The sequence below is a fragment of the Mustela erminea genome, chromosome 21, assembly GCF_009829155.1.
Source record: "Mustela erminea isolate mMusErm1 chromosome 21, mMusErm1.Pri, whole genome shotgun sequence".
Taxonomy (NCBI): domain Eukaryota; kingdom Metazoa; phylum Chordata; class Mammalia; order Carnivora; family Mustelidae; genus Mustela; species Mustela erminea.
The window spans coordinates 24,082,656-24,098,303 of record NC_045634.1 but is presented as its reverse complement, the minus strand read 5'-3'; the positions used below and the strand labels follow the sequence as shown (position 1 = coordinate 24,098,303).

The 15,648-nt window shown below is 39.6% G+C and overlaps 1 protein-coding gene and 1 pseudogene across 1 annotated transcript in view; both read left to right on the top strand.

Moving 5' to 3' along the window:
- The window catches only part of GTF2E2 (general transcription factor IIE subunit 2), a 63,984-nt gene extending 50,588 nt beyond the window's left edge, over positions 1–13,396 (top strand). Inside the window, exons 7-8 of the mRNA XM_032328813.1 lie at positions 11,522–11,637; positions 12,881–13,396. Of these exons, the coding sequence (XP_032184704.1) occupies positions 11,522–11,637; positions 12,881–12,997 (233 nt within the window). The 3' untranslated portion in view covers positions 12,998–13,396. The remainder of the gene's footprint in view (positions 1–11,521; positions 11,638–12,880) is intronic.
- On the top strand, positions 5,678–9,178 carry LOC116582033 (annotated as a pseudogene).
- Positions 13,397–15,648: the final 2,252 nt, after the last annotated feature.

Genomic DNA, 15,648 nt, shown 5'->3' with positions numbered 1-15,648 from the left:
CAGGAAGCAAAAATGTCTGGGTTGAAAATTATATTAAAGGTACAGTTTATGTTTATAATTAAGATAAATTGTCTTCAGACTTTTCTTGAACTCTTTTGTTCAGTGCATTTAGTTATAGAGGGTTGTCACCCAGTAAGTAAGGTCTCTGTTCTCAAGCTTTCCTAAAGCTGAGGGAATGTTGACATGGGAACACAGATGGTGGTTCTTGCGTACTGTTATTGTGAGGTTCGTACAGCACTGTAGACACTGGGGGAATAAGTCACGATCCACAGGAATTTCAGGATTCAGACACTGTTTTTGGAGTTGAAATTGTCAGTATGGCATAAATCACTGATTTTCGAGATACACTGATTTTCAATGATATCATTATATCTTATCAACTTATAATGATATAAGTTGTGTGATTCCAGAGAAGATCCACTGAAAATTGATGCATGTCTTAACATTTGTCTTCCTTTCTGTCTCTTTCTCTTTGTTCATATTTTACTCAAAATGCGCTGTCCTGATTGTATTGATGGAGGTTTTTTTTTTTTAAGATTTTATTTATTTATTTGACAGAGATTACAAGTAGGCAGATTGGCAGGCTGAGAAAGAGAGAGGGGAAGCAGGCTCTCCACTGAGCAGAGACCCTGACATGGGGCTCGATCCTAGGACCCCAGGACCATGACCCAAGCAGAAGGCAGGCTTTAACCCACTGAGCCACCCAGGCGCCCCTTGATGGAGATTTTTGTGTTAGCCCAGTAGGTGGCAGTCTTAGCTAAAGAAGAAATACTGATTGATGACGCTTTTAGTAACGTTTGAAGACTCACCCTTCATTTTATGTGTAATAGAAGGAAATGTCTTAAATAAGGTATAATACAAGTAAGGACAGAGCTTATTTATAGTAATTTAGAAAATCAGATAGGTACATGAACACAGAGTAATTGAACTTAGGTATTTGTCTTATTTCACAAAGGCATTTATTTCCTTTTATCAGGATCTTATTCATTTAGAGGCAGTATAAATGCCGTGGTCAAGATGTTTGAATAGTTAATCTGTAGGTTTATATCTTAGATCTGCTCCTTATTAGCTTGGGCAAGGTACTTCTGAGATTTCTCATTTATAAAAGAGAAATAATGGTATATGTCTCATGGTCCTTATGAGAATTAAATGAGTTAAAAATAAATGTGCATAGAGCTTGGAACAGAGCCTGGCATGTAGTAAGACTAATAGTAACAGTAATATTAGCTATTATCAGAGGAATTGGAAATACCAAATAGTACCAGAATACTAGTTATTTAAATCTTAACTGGTTATTTATTCATGTTTACTTAGCTGTGTGGTTATTGACTAAGTAGATCTGTAGTCTTGTGTTTTGTAAAATGGATAATAAAGAATCAGAGCCAGTTTAGCAGTCTGAGGCCACATTTGCAAAGATCTTTTGCAGTTACAGAATGTTTGTTGGTGTTCCTGGTGAGAAGTCCAGTGACAGTCTGATTTTTCTTCCATTTCTGCTAACTTGTTCATTTCTGCTTAGAAACTTAAACAATTTCAGTTTTATCCTTAGAATACAGAGCTTCTCCCAGAAGCTCTTTTCCTGGGGGCTCTTATGCTGTTTTAGTTCATTATTTTTTTATGGCTTTCCATTTTATGGATGTACTTTAAAATAGTTTTTTTTTTTTTTTAAAGATTTTATTCATTCATTTATTTGACAGACAGAGATCACAAGTAGGCAGAGAGGCAGGCAGAAAGAGAGAGAGGAGGAAGCAGGCTATCCGCGGAGCGGACAGCCCGATGCGGGGCTCGATTCCAGGACCCTGGGATCATGACCTGAGCCGAAGGCAGAGGCTTTAACCCACTGAGCCACCCAGGCGCCCCTAAAATAGTTTTTCTGATGCTCCACAGATAGAGATGTAATTTTTGATTTTTGTTCTGCTGTATGCTATTATCAGTAGTATTTGCACATAATTACTTGTGCACTTGCCTGATTATTTCCTTACTGTAGTTTTCTTTAAGTAGAATTGCAAGATCAGAAGATAAGGCATATTTTAAAAATTGTCAACACCTTGCCTATCTGTAAAGTTTGCACCATTTTTTTGGGACCCATTTACCCTTCACAGCAGTATATGAAAAGGTATCCAATTCTGTACCCTCTCCAGTACTAGATGTTTTTAGTTGACTTTGCCAGCCTCATAGAAAATATGGATTATCTTGGATTTGTATTTTCTTGCAATGACTTTATGAAATTAGAGAAAACCATGATTTTTCTTTGTACTTCTGTCAACTATACATTTTTTGTCCTTGCATACATTAAAATGTAATTAAATTTGGGATGCTTATATCTTGCCTTTAAAATTAGGTGCTGTTCACCTGGGTGGCTCAGTCAATTAGGTGTCTGCCTTTGGCTCAGGTCATGATTCCAGGGTCGAGCCCCACATATGGCTTCCTGCTCAGTGGGGAGCCTGCCTCTCCTGCTCCCTCTGCTTGTACTCTGTCTCTCTCTGTCAAATAAATAGTCTTTAAAAAAAAAAAAAATTAGGCCTTGCTTTCCATTGTTCATCTTAAGTATTTATGCAGCTGTGGTACATTTACACAGTACATGTAATATTTAAATACTGAAACAGCACTGAGCTAAAGAAAGGCAGGAATTAATGTAGAAATGTTTTATCAAGAAACCCAGACATTGAAAAAAGATATGGCGGCGGCGGGGGGGGGAGATCTTAAGTAGGCTCCATGCCCAGTGCAGAGCCCTCCGTGGGGCTCAGTCTCATGACCCTGAGATCATAAAATGTAGTCAAGAGTCAGGTGCTTAATCAACTGAGCCACTCACATGCCCTCATGGAAGAGTTTTTTTATTCAGGGATTTTCCTCTGAAAATAGGCCAAGCAACACGTTTTTTAGCACAGAAAGTAGTTAAATTTTGTTTTAATGTACTTTCAGTTTCATTGTGCCATTAAAGTTTATGTTGTGTATTTTTTTTTGGTGGTACATTAATTACTTTCTAGACCATTACTGTCACTGTTAGCTTTCTAGCTTTCTAGACCATTGTTATCACTATTCTGTTAGGTATTACTGCCTCTGTGATTGTGTCATAAGAGGCCTGAAGTCTGTAAGCTCTATACATACAAAGTAGAAAGAGTAGTTTCAGTCTTCAAGGAACTGAACCTTGGCAATGCTGCTATTATAGATGCTTGGTTAAGAGTGTATTGACTGAAAATTACCATTGTGTAAATGATGTTTTTATCATATATGTACTTTTATTCTCTTTATCTTTTTTTCCATGCAGAGAAAAGTATAGTTTGTTATGCAGTTACATAATATTCATTCTAGATAAAAGACAGTTTTACATACTGATAGTTAGAATTTAACAAGTCATGGGTTAAAATGCTTGAACTATTCTTTTTTGGGTGATGTACTTCAGCAGCTGTGGTAAATTTGACATGAAATTCTGGCTTGGTATTTATTTATTTATGTTTAAAGATTTTATTAGAGAGAAAGTAGGGGGAGGGGCAGAGGAGAGGGAAAGAAGAATCTCCAGCAGACTCCCCATTGAGTGTAGAGCCTGACAGGGCTGGATCTCACAACCCTGAGATCATGACCTGAGCTGAAATGAAGACAGATACTTAACCAGCTGAGCTACCCAGGCACCTTTGGTATATATTCTAAAACAATGTTGTGGGTACAGGTACCTGGGTAGCTCAGTGGGTTAAGCATCTGCCTTCAGCTCAGGTCATGATTCTGCAGTCCTGGGATCAAGTCCTGCATCAGGCTCCCTGCCCAATGGGGAGTCTGGTTCTCCCTCTATCTCTCCCCCCTGCTTGTGATCTCTCTCTCTCTCAAATAAATACATAAAATCTTAAACAACAACAACAACAACAATATTGTACACTTTCTTGGAATTAGAATGATGTTTTTATTGCTGAGTTGGAAGTTTGACCTGAAGGTATTTTTCTCTCACATAACCCGGCAGAGCTAGTTGCATTAATCATATCCTTCTTTAGCCAAAAAAGTGGATAGTTGGGAACTTCTGGCTTCCACTTAAAATGAAGAAAGCTGGAGAGAGCATTGTGGCACTCTTACAGGAATAATAATCAATCCTAGACAGCTGCAAATTTATAGTTTTCTTGAATCCATCAGAGAGCTGAGGTTGTAGGACAACCAGCTAACCTAAAATCTAAGGAAAGACAGGCGTCTCCAGGAAAAGATGGGATGCAAGTACTTGTTTACCTGGGACAGACAAAATGAACACCACTCAGAAGAATGCAGTTAAAAATTTTAATGAACTGCTAAAGGCTTAAATTGGACTAGCAAGAAGAAACAGAATCCTTGGGGGCTGAGAACACATGGGAAGGGAATTCATACCTACTTGCAGACTTTCTTCCAGGGACTTCCCTGGATGCTTATAAAATAGAGTATAGGGTAGGTACTGTCCTCATTGGGTATCTACAGGAAAGACACGAAGCCCTGTCTGGGTCCTTCTTCCTGCCTCTCTGCTGTGAGACAAAAGCCTCAAACTGCAGTGGAAATGGAACAGTAAGAAACCTTCCACCCCTCGGGAAGGGGTAGGAACATGTGCTTTAGCACAGGGGGATGGGCAGGAACATTGAGAAGGCCACATTCCTGATACCAGGCACATAGTACTTGGCTGTGACCAAGTCTTAATCAGAATTTCAGAGAACTCCCACTCCATATGAGGCTAAGAGAAATAGAGTAATTGGTAACAGTGGAATTCTGTGAGCGTTGCAGGAGCTTGGAGACAGAGAGACCATATGAGATGCAGTTTAAATGGAAGACCTAGAGCTGTTGGTTGAGTAGATGCTGAGATACACTCTCTAGCAAACAAGCCTCTACCCTAAACACAAGGTATGGCTAGAGCAGCTTGAAGCCTGTGGTGCATTACAGGTATCCATAGCAGCAACATATTCTAGATCAAGCTCATGTTCTGACAACAGAATGACTACATTCACACTGTAAAGGCCTAGCATAAGGAAATACAGGGCCATATCCAGACACAAAGACTGTTTATCTCCATTTTAGCTGTCCTACGGAGGGTATCCTGCTTTCAGTGTGTGTGTGTGTGTGTGAGAGAGAGAGAGATGAAGATGAGAAAAGTGATACAGTATTGAGACAAGGGAATTAACAAAATTCTTGAGACACAGATACTGGAAACTGTTAGACATGGAATTTAAGATTAACTGGTTTATAGGTTAAGGCCTCTGGTAGAAAAGGCAGACAACGTGCACAATCAGGTGGGGTATTTCAAAGGTAGATAGTATATGAAAATTTTTTGTTCTTTAATTTTAAAAATTTTTATTTATTTGAAAGAGAAGAAAACACAGAGAGGGAGAAGCAGACTCCCCGCTGAGCAGGGAGCCCAATCCCAGGACCTTGAGACCATGACCTGAGTTAAGGGCAGATGCTTAACCAAGTGAGCCACCCAGGTACCTGCAAATGAAAATTTTAGAAGTGAAAAACACAGTAACAGACTAAAAATGCTTTCAATAAGCTCATCATTATACCTGGTATAACCAAAGGAGGAATCAATAAACTTGAACATAGGCCCATGCAAATTATGTAAACTAAAATGCAAAGGGAAAACTGAAAAAGTAGAAAGAACATCCGTTAGCTATGAGATAATTTCACACGGTCTGAATGTATAATTCAAACCTCAAGTGTAGAGAATAGGACAGAAGAAATAATGGCCAAAGATTGTGAAAAACCTGTAGATACCACACCAACGATCCAAGAAGCTCAGAGAGTAAGGCAAGATAATCCCCCAAAGCAAATGACAAGAAAAGCACCCAGGCATTTACATTCAAACTGCTGAAAATTGATGATGATGAGAAAATACTGAAGGCAGTTAAAGGGAAAAAGAACAGCTGCAGACTTGTCATTTGAACTAGTGGAAACCAAAAGACGATGCAGTGACATCTTTCACGGGTTGAAAGGGAAAAACTTTTTTTTTTTTTCCTTAAAGATTTTATTTATTTCTTTGGCAGAGAGAGAACGCAAAAGCAGAGGGAGAGGGAGAAGCAGGCTCCCCACTGAGCAGGGAACTTGATGCAGGACCTGCTCCTAGGGGACTGTGAGATTGTGACCTGAGCTGAAGGTAGATGCTTAACCATCTTAGCCACCCAGGTGCCCCCAAAGGGAAAAACTTTCAACCTAGAATTCTGTACCCAACAAAACCAATCTTTTTTCTTTTTTAAAGGATTTTATTTTGTTAAGGATTTTATTTATTTGAGAGAGAGAATGAGAGAGTGGGGGGAGGGGCAGAGGAAGAGGGACAAGCAGACTTCCCACTGAGCAGGGAGTTGGAATGTGGGGCTCTAATCCAGGACCCCGAGATCATGACCCGAGCCAAGGCAGACGCTTAACTGACTGAGCCACCCAGGTGCCCTAAAACCAATCTTTTAAAAATGAAGGATCTCTTTTTAGGGTAATAGTCTCATGGTATCACAGAAACTGAGATAAGTCATTGTCATAAGACCTGCATTACCAGATTCACTAAGGAAATTCAGGCAAAAGGGATGTGATACTAGATAATAACTTGGACCTATACAGATAACTAGTATGTTGTAAATAGAAGGTTAATATAAAATTCATGTTTTTCTAATTAAAATATTTTAGAATGTTTATTAAAAATTAAAACTTACAATTTTTTTCTTACTAATTACTTTGAGCTCAAGGGGCACCTGGGTGGTTCAGTCAATTAAGTCTCTGACTCTTGATCTCAGCTCAAGTCTTAATCTTAGGATTGTGAGTTCAAGCCTTGTGTTGGGCTCCATGTATGGAGCCTACTTAAGAAAAAAGAAAAGGGGTGCCTGGATGGTTCAGTTGGTTAACCATCTGCCGTCAGCTCAGGTCCTGGGATTGAGTCCCACTTCAGGCTTTCTGCTTAGCAGGGAGTTCTGCTTCTCCTTCTGTGCCCCCTCCCTCTTGTGCTCTCTCTTGCTCTCTCTCTCTGAAATCTTAAAAAAAAAAAAAAAAAAGATAACTGATTATAAAGGAAAATTATTAGGAATATCTTTTATGTATACAGCAAATATTTAAGTAAAATTTATGATAGCTCAAAGATCAGAGGGAAGGATCATATTATAACATCTTTTTTAAAAAATTTATTTTTAAAGATATATTTATTTTAGAACAGATGGGAGTGGGGCAGGGTGGGGAGGGAGAGAATCTGAAGCAGACTATGCACCTGCCGAGCATGGAGCCCAGCATGGGCCTCAGTCTCATGACCCTGAGCCAAAATCAAGAATCACGTGCTTAACCAACTGAGCCATTGAGGTGCCCCATTATTAAGCATCTTTATATTACATGTGAACTGGTGTAATTTACTTGTAGCTAAGCTCTGATTGATTAAACGTGTATTATAAACCCTAGGATGACCACTAAAACCATTGTTTTAAAGAAGTAACTACAGTTAAAAATACTGTATTATACATTTGAAAGAGAGTAGATCTTAAAAGTTCTTATCATAAGGACAAAAATGGAAATAGTAGGGGCACCTGTGTGGCACAGTCACTTAAGCATCTGTCTTCACTTTAGGTTATGATCTGAGGGTCCTGGAATTGAGCACCACATTGGGCTCCCTGCTCAGTGGGGAGTCTGCTTCTCCGTCTGTGCTCTCCCTCTCTCTCTCAAATAAGTAAATAAAATCTTTTTTAAAAATTATAATTGTGTGGTGATAAGTGTTAAATTACTTTGGTAATTTTGTTATATATGCATGTATCAAATCATTGTGTTCTGCATCTAAACCTAATTCAATGTTAAGTGTCAGTTATATCTTAATAAGTATATTGTGCCAATAGTAGGTATAAGATGAGAGAAAATATATTCACTTGATCCAAATGAACACAGAAACAGAAGGAAAAAATAAGAAGTACATGGAATAGAAAGGGTAAGATGATGGATTTTATTCCAGCCATTATTATTATGTTGAATGTAAATCATTTAGACATACTAATTAAGACTTACATCTGTTTTAACGTCCAAAATCATCTAACATACTTTCCACTGTTTAATTGTTCAAACATAGTAATTGAGAGAGATGTAAATTATCTAAACATAATAATAAAGACACAGATTTTCAGATTGGATACAAAAGCAAGACCCTGATATATGCTGTCTGTAAGAAACTTACTTTAAATATGAAAACGTGGGTTAGAAGTAATGTACTGATACAGCTGCTGTGGAAAGCAGTATGGGTGTTCCTCAGCAAGTTAAAAATAGAACTATGCCAGCATCCAGCAGTCTGTATTTACCCAAAGGATACAAAAACACAAACTCAGAGGGATATATGCACTTTCCTGCAGCATTATTTCCAATAGCCAAGATATGGAAGGAGCCCAAGTATTCATCGACTGATGAGTGGAGCCTGGGTGGCTCTAGCCCAGGGTGGCCCGTGGAGGGTGGCCTGACACCAGCTCTGGTTTCTGGGCCACTGGGTGGCTGGCCACCACGCTGGGCTCGTACCCACACTTCCAGGAACCTGAGGTCAGCTGCTGGGGAAAATACTGCCTTTTTGGCTTCAACATTGTCTTATGGGTGCTGGGAGCTTTGTACTTGGCCACTTGCCTCTGGAACTGGGGTGAGAAGGGCAGTCTTTCCAACATCTCAGCGCCGACGGATCTGGGAGGCCTTGACCTCGTGTGGCTGTTTGTAGCAGTTGGAAGTGTGTTAGTGCTGCGCTTTGGTGGTGGCATTGGGGCTCTCTGGGAGAACACCTTCCTGCTCCAGGTTTTTCCATGTTTCTCAGCTACATTTTCTTCCTGGAGCTGGCATCAGGGATCCTAGTTTTCATATGGGATTCGAGACCAGCTCACTTTCTTCCATCAGTAACAATGGAAAGAATCTCTGCTCAGGAATATTGGTTTTGCCGTAGAGCCCGAGGGCCTGATGGTTGGCACTTTCATCTGTATTTCAGCTGCACTAACTTGAACCTGAGCCAGGAGTGCTGCAGGGTCCCCTTCTCCTGCTACATCAGGGACCCAGCAGAAGATGTCCTTGGTGTGCAGCTACAATAGCCAGCTCACGCTGGAGCTGGAGTGGCAGCACTCTGTCCATACTAAAGGCCAGTCCACACAAAGGCCAGTTTGAGAAGTGGCTGCAAGACCGCTCTACTGTTGTTACTGGGGCCTGCTGTTGCCTGGGACACAGCTTCATGAAGCAGCTGCAGAGTTGTCTTCTCTACTAGCTGTGACCTTGACCCTGCCCAGAGCCCACTTCAGGCTCACTGCCTTAGACTCTAAAATGGGCCCAAGAATTTTCTCTCCCTTGCTTGCCTCTCTAGATCAAACATGTTGATGGCTAGAAACTACTCAAATAAACAAAACCCTAACCTTGCCCCCCCCCACCAAGATACTATGTGTGTGTATGTGTGTGTGGCTCCGTGCTCAGCAGGGACTCTGCTGCTCTCCCTTTTCCTCTCCCTCTGTCCAATCCTTTCCCAACCCTACCCCCGCCCACTCATGCTCTGATGTGTGTGTGCACGCTCTCTCAAATAAAAAGAAAATTTATAGAATTTTAGTTTTTTCTATTTTACATAAATGAGATGATCCTGTATCTGTTAGCCAATCCTTTCTCTTAGGTATTTTATACTGCTTTCGTTAGAGGGGTTAGCATCCAGAAATAAAAGATGATAGAGGTTAGATGGTGATAACTATAACAGGTTTAGTTTTTTTTCTTTGTGGGAGACACATACATTAACTCTAATGTCTGTAGCTCTGTGAGACAGGTATTATTTTCCCTGTTTTGCAGTTCAGGAAACTGAGGCAGGGGGTAAGTGACTTGCCCCGTGTTACATAGTAAATGGAGTGCCTGGATTCACACCCAGGCCATCTGGTTCCCAGGCTGTACTGTAGGAGTCTGCTAATTTTGCATTTCACAGGAAAGATCTGGGCATAGCCAAAATGTGAATGAGTTATTTAGGAATTTAAGAAAAACCTCTTTAATGAGTTTGTTTATTTCCCTTTCTTCTCTGACATACTTTGTTACACAGCTTTCATTGTTAGCGTAAGCAGACAGGGATCTCTTCAATTCAGAGGATCCAGTCCGAATTGTAAATATTACATATTCAAATTTGTTAATTTGAAAATTTGTAAATTTTCTTTTCTGTTACAAGATTTCTAAAGCTGTTCCTATTTTATTTACTTTTATAATTTATAAGGAGCATGCCTGACTTTCATGATACTTGGAGATCTGCCAGAATATATCCATCTGCCTTTAAATTTGATATCCCCTAATCATTTGCTATTTTCAGAAAACAAACACCGAACTGACAAAGAATATAGAGCATCTAGGTCTTGGTCTCTAGATAACCTTCTCCAATAAAAGCTGTCAGGACTCCTTGATGAAATGGTTGATTCTAAGTTTGGGGAACTAATAAGATGAGCTTGGAACATCTTTTGGTACCAGAAAATAAGTGCTCAACAAAACAAAAAATAAAAAGGAAAGCAGTAAAAAAGATACAGCAACAATCTGAAGGGGCTCTCAATGACCAAAGCCAGGATGTTTGAGTAACAATGATTGTGGTTGATTGTAATCTGTAAAATAAGTATTCATGAGTCCATACTATATCAAATAAACAACTGAATAAATGGAGAATGAATAGTCCTTCCTTACAGTAGAATTCTAATTTATGCATCTGGAAGGAGTGATGGAAATAATTTGCCATTAGGCAAACCCACGAGTAATAATTATAGGCAGGAGCTGTCAGTGGATGCTAAAGTTAGCAACAAGTGTGATGAGAAATGGAGTATTTGCTTAGTCTCAGTAGATTTCCCCATAAGGTCCTCATTAATTACAGAGGGAAAAATAATAGATTCATGGTGGAGAAATCCAACAGATATCAGCTTAACCAGCAGTCAGTTTATCAGCCTCAATAATAAGACATTGACATCATGTACCCTTTGCACCAAGAAAGGCGTAACGTCATTTCTGTGATATTCTTGCCAGAAATGTATAACCTCATTTAATCATGAAGAAATAGTAGACAACCCCAAATTGCAGTCCATTCTGTAAAATAACTGACCCAAACTTTGTAAGAGTCTTGATGACCTCTTAGTACCCCATCTCCAGGTTTTCTGGTTTCAAAGGTCTTCTTGTTAATGAACTCTTACAGCTTCTTATCCCCATATCAAATTTTGGTTCCCTTGCCTCCCTTCATGTTTCTTTGTACTGATGGTTCTCATATTTATAATAAAATCATTGTAGAGTGAGCTCACAGGGTGAACAGGAATTTTCAGCTATTTCACAGGAGAGAACTGCTTCTCAGACTAAAAGGAGACTATCAGCAGCAGGGAGTTCTCATGGCGAGGCCCTTCGTTACTGGACGCAGAAGAGAACACCGCTGTTCCCAGCCCCTTCTATGCTCATGGTCCAGCGTTTGAGTGTTCTTGTCTTACTTCCTTTGATTTTATCACGAAGTCTTAGATGTGCTACTTTAGACCAGAGAAGATAATAGCAAGGCCTGGATTTCTATCACAAATGCTATAGCTTGTAAACATCTGTCATAAAATCCCTGCTATCTTGTTGGCAGAGTTTCAGAAGCTCTGGAGGAGCGTCACGGTGGATTCAATGGATGAGGAGAAAATTGAAGAATATCTGAAGCGACAGGGTATTTCTTCCATGCAGGAATCCGGACCAAAGAAAGTGGTATGTAGTTTCTTGAGGAAACAAAAAAAAAAGTCATCCTCTGTTCTTTGAGCTGTGAGCCTGCTTCCTGTTCTCTGAAAAATGGGTAGTCTGTTCTCTCTTCCAGTTTTTTCTCGGTGTTGTAATTAGTGATCTTGGTCAGACGCAAACCAGATCATGCCTGATCTATTGGGCGCCAGTGGATCTCTGCCCCCAGGTGCTGTGACCCAGGCATGTGAGAGCTTTCCTCATTTACCCCTTCCACCACTGTCCTACTAGTAGGGATTACTCTTAAGGTCAGGTCATACCGAACATTTTCTAGTGCCCACATGTTGCCCTCCCAGTTTCTCAAAGGAGCTTGCTTCTCATCTCGACCTTTAAGACCTCAACTGTGCTTCCTCCCTCCTTGTTCCATGAGCCCCTGTGGTCTTGGTGCCTGACTCCGCCTTAGCCCTGATCACATTGTTGTCCTTGTTGACTTTCAGATTCCTTAGGAAGCAGATACTATATAGGCCCAAAGCCTGATCAAAAGAGGAATGTGTAATGGAATGGTGACTTGTGAATTGCCTTGTACCAGCTTAATCAGTTGTCTGTAGTCCAAGGACAAACCCAGTTTGGAGAATAATTCACCAACACCTTAACTGTAGCTGCTTTGCCCCTCGCCTTCCCTCATCTACCATCAGATTTGTAGCTTGCCTTCTTTATGATTTTGTGTGTGTGCGTTTTATTCAGTGAATTTTTAGCATCCCTAAAAGGTTGAATTTATTGCCTAGTGATCTTTATGAGTTAGTGTAATGGCGGCACTTTATGAGCTATTTTTTCCTATCATTGCTTAGTTTATTGATTTTTTTAAAACCATGTGATTTTAAATTTCAAGGACACAGAAAACAATGGAGAATAATACTTAAATCTTTGTGTGCATAGCCAATTGCCAAGTTTGCTGTATCTCTGTTTTGCCATATTTACTTCAGATCTTTTTTAAAACCTAAAGATAGAAATGAAAAAGAGCTTTATTACCTCTCTTTTTGATCTGCTTAGTGTTGAGAATAGTTCTGGGGGCTCTCTGTGCCAGCCCCATTATTCCCGGGGAAGGTGTGCACGTCACCATGACTCTAGCGCTCATCTGTGGTTGGGAGCTGTGGTTGGAGGTTGGCATAGGAAGCTGGGCCCACCGAGCAGGAAGAAAGGTTTCCGCACATCGTTAGTAAATCCTTGCTATTCTGCCTTTCTGAGTAGCTGTTTCTGTTTTTACCTTTTCTTGTAGGCTCCTATTCAGAGAAGGAAAAAGCCAGCTTCACAGAAAAAGCGACGGTTTAAGACCCACAACGAACATCTGGCTGGAGTGTTGAAGGACTACTCTGAGATTGCTCCTGGCAAATAGCGTACAGTTTGTTCATGAGCAAAGAGTTAACAAAGTCAAGATCTTTTTTGTTGCTGGGCTCTGAAGACTGTCTTCCCATTCTACTTCTTAGGGCTGAGGAGAGGAGCAGTTCAGTTTACAGAACAAGAGCAAATTACCAAACTCAAAGCTTACTTTAATTGAATGGGCTAATGAGATATGTGATATTCCCTGTTAACCTTCTGTTACTTCTGGGAAAAAGGCGCTTAGCATGGCGTGCAAGTGTCTTTGCTACTTATCTCTATTTCTGAGTGGTTCCTGGTTCCTTTTCTCTTCCTTTATTACTTTAGAACAAGTTTGCAGATAAATAGTCTTGAATGCAATATTTGTTTATTCCAAAAGAACATATTTATAATAAAATCATTGTAGAAGGAACTCGAAGATGTTAGTGAGTTCAGTTTCTTTCTTTCTGTCCTTGGCAATGGCAGACGGCAGCTCCGGTCTTCAACTCCCACAGGATGCATGTTTGCGATGTTGTTGAAGACTGTGATTTGTGCTGTGGTGCTGAGCATATGGATCCCACAGTTGGAACACAGGATGTGCCCCTTGTTAGCAAATGTGACAGTAGAGATACACTACATGTGATTTTTAATGTTTTTTTAAAAGCATGAATCAGTATCGAGCTTCTTGGATTTTCCAAGTCATGGGCTCATGCCATCTCCAACAAAGATGGATAAGAGTTTTCTTGCCAACTTGAACGTCATCTTTACCCTGTCTCAATCCTCATGGGATTTGACCCTGAATTTTTTCTGGGGGAGACTCCCTCTGTCTTGCCATTACTGGCTGAGCTCATGAGAGCCATTATCAAAGGTGGGTTCTTAGCAGTCATGGTGATCTAGAGGAAGGAAGTCTGTGTGGTTACTCCAGCCTTCTATGGCGGGCTGCCTGTTCTCCTTACCTCTGCTTGTTACTTGGGTGGTCCTTTGGGTTGGTTCTTACAGTCTCATATTATAAACTGAAATTGCAGAGGATTTTAAACATAAGGTTCAGTCATCTCAAGAAAAGGTGTGATGGTAACCCAGAGCAGTCAGTACTTTGTGTAGATGATAAGCTCTTTTGCTGCTTTAGTTCTTTTTATCCTTCTGATTTGGTTCTCATCCATTTACATAAGACTGTTTTCCTTTCCTCTTGTCGGGTAATTTAGAACACTGGGAAACTCATAGGTTTTTGTTACCAGGGTTTGTTTTTTGTTTGTTTGTTTAGTCAATGAGGAGGAACTTTTGATGTCTTATAACATAAAACTAGTTTTCTTGTAAAAATTCTGAAGCTAGCTTATCTCCGAGTGTGCCTACTTTTGGTAGTCTACACATCTTTCTGTTTTTATTTTTCAGTAATATTGAGGTATAGTTGACATACAGCAGGAGTTTAAGTTGTGTGTACAGCGTAATGATTTGACTTACGTATGTTAGGAAATGATAACCGCAATAAGTTTAGTTAACACCCATCATCTCCCATAGGTCCAAAAAAATAGAAAAAAACATTTTTTTTCCATGTGGCAAAAACTCATAAAATTTACTCTTGATATATGCCACAGAGGAGGGTTAACTGTCGTCATCCTGCTGTATGTCGCATCCTTGTCCCTGTCCTTAACTTACCTTGGAACTGAAATTTGTACCATTTCCACCCAATTTCCCCAGCCCCACTCCTGCCTCTGGTAATCACAAACACAATTTCTGCTATGAGTTCTTGTATTTTTGGTTTCACATATAGGTGAGATCAAATTGTCTTTTCCTTTGTCATATTTCACTTAGCATAATGCCCTCAAGGTCAGTCCATGTTGTTTGAAATGGCAGATTTCATCCTTATTACAACTGAAGTATTCCATAATAGAATAATAGTCTATTCCGTCCACATCTTTATCCACTCATCTGCCAATAGATGCTTAGCTTGTTTCCATGGGGTTACAGATAGCTCTGACACATACTGTTTTCATTTACATCGGATATATTCCCAGAAGTGGGGTTGCTAGATCACTTGGTGATAATGTTTTTAATTTTTTTGAGGAAACTGTATTTTCTGTGTTGGATGTACCAGTTTGTAATCCCACCATCAGTGCACAAGGGTTCCCTTTTCTCCACATCCTTGCCTGCATTTGTTCTTTTTGATGCTAACCATTCTAATAGTATCAGAATACCTCGTTGTGGTTTTAATTTGCATTCCTCTAATGATTAGTGATGTTGAACATCTTTTCATGTGCCTGTTGGCCATTTGTATATTTTCTTTAGAAAAATGTCTATTTCAGGTCTTTTGCCCAGTTTTTAGTTGGATTTCTTTTTTTTTTTTTCTTTGCAATTGTAGGAATTTTTATATTATTGAATGTTAACCTCTTACTAGATATATGGTTTGCAAATATTTTTTTCCCAATTCATATGCTGCCTTTTCATTTCGTTGATTATTTCTTTGCTGTGCTTTTTAGTTTTATATAGTGCCACTTGTTTATTTTTTATTTTGTTGCTTGTGCTTTGGTGTGATCTGAAAAATCATTGCTAAGACCCATGTCAAGGAGCTTTTTTCTTATGTTTTTTTCCTAGGACTTAAATGGTTTCTACTCTTATATTTAAGTCTTTAATCCATTTTGAATTAATTTCTGGGGGTGGCATAAGATAGAAGTCTAGTTTCATCCTTTTATGTAT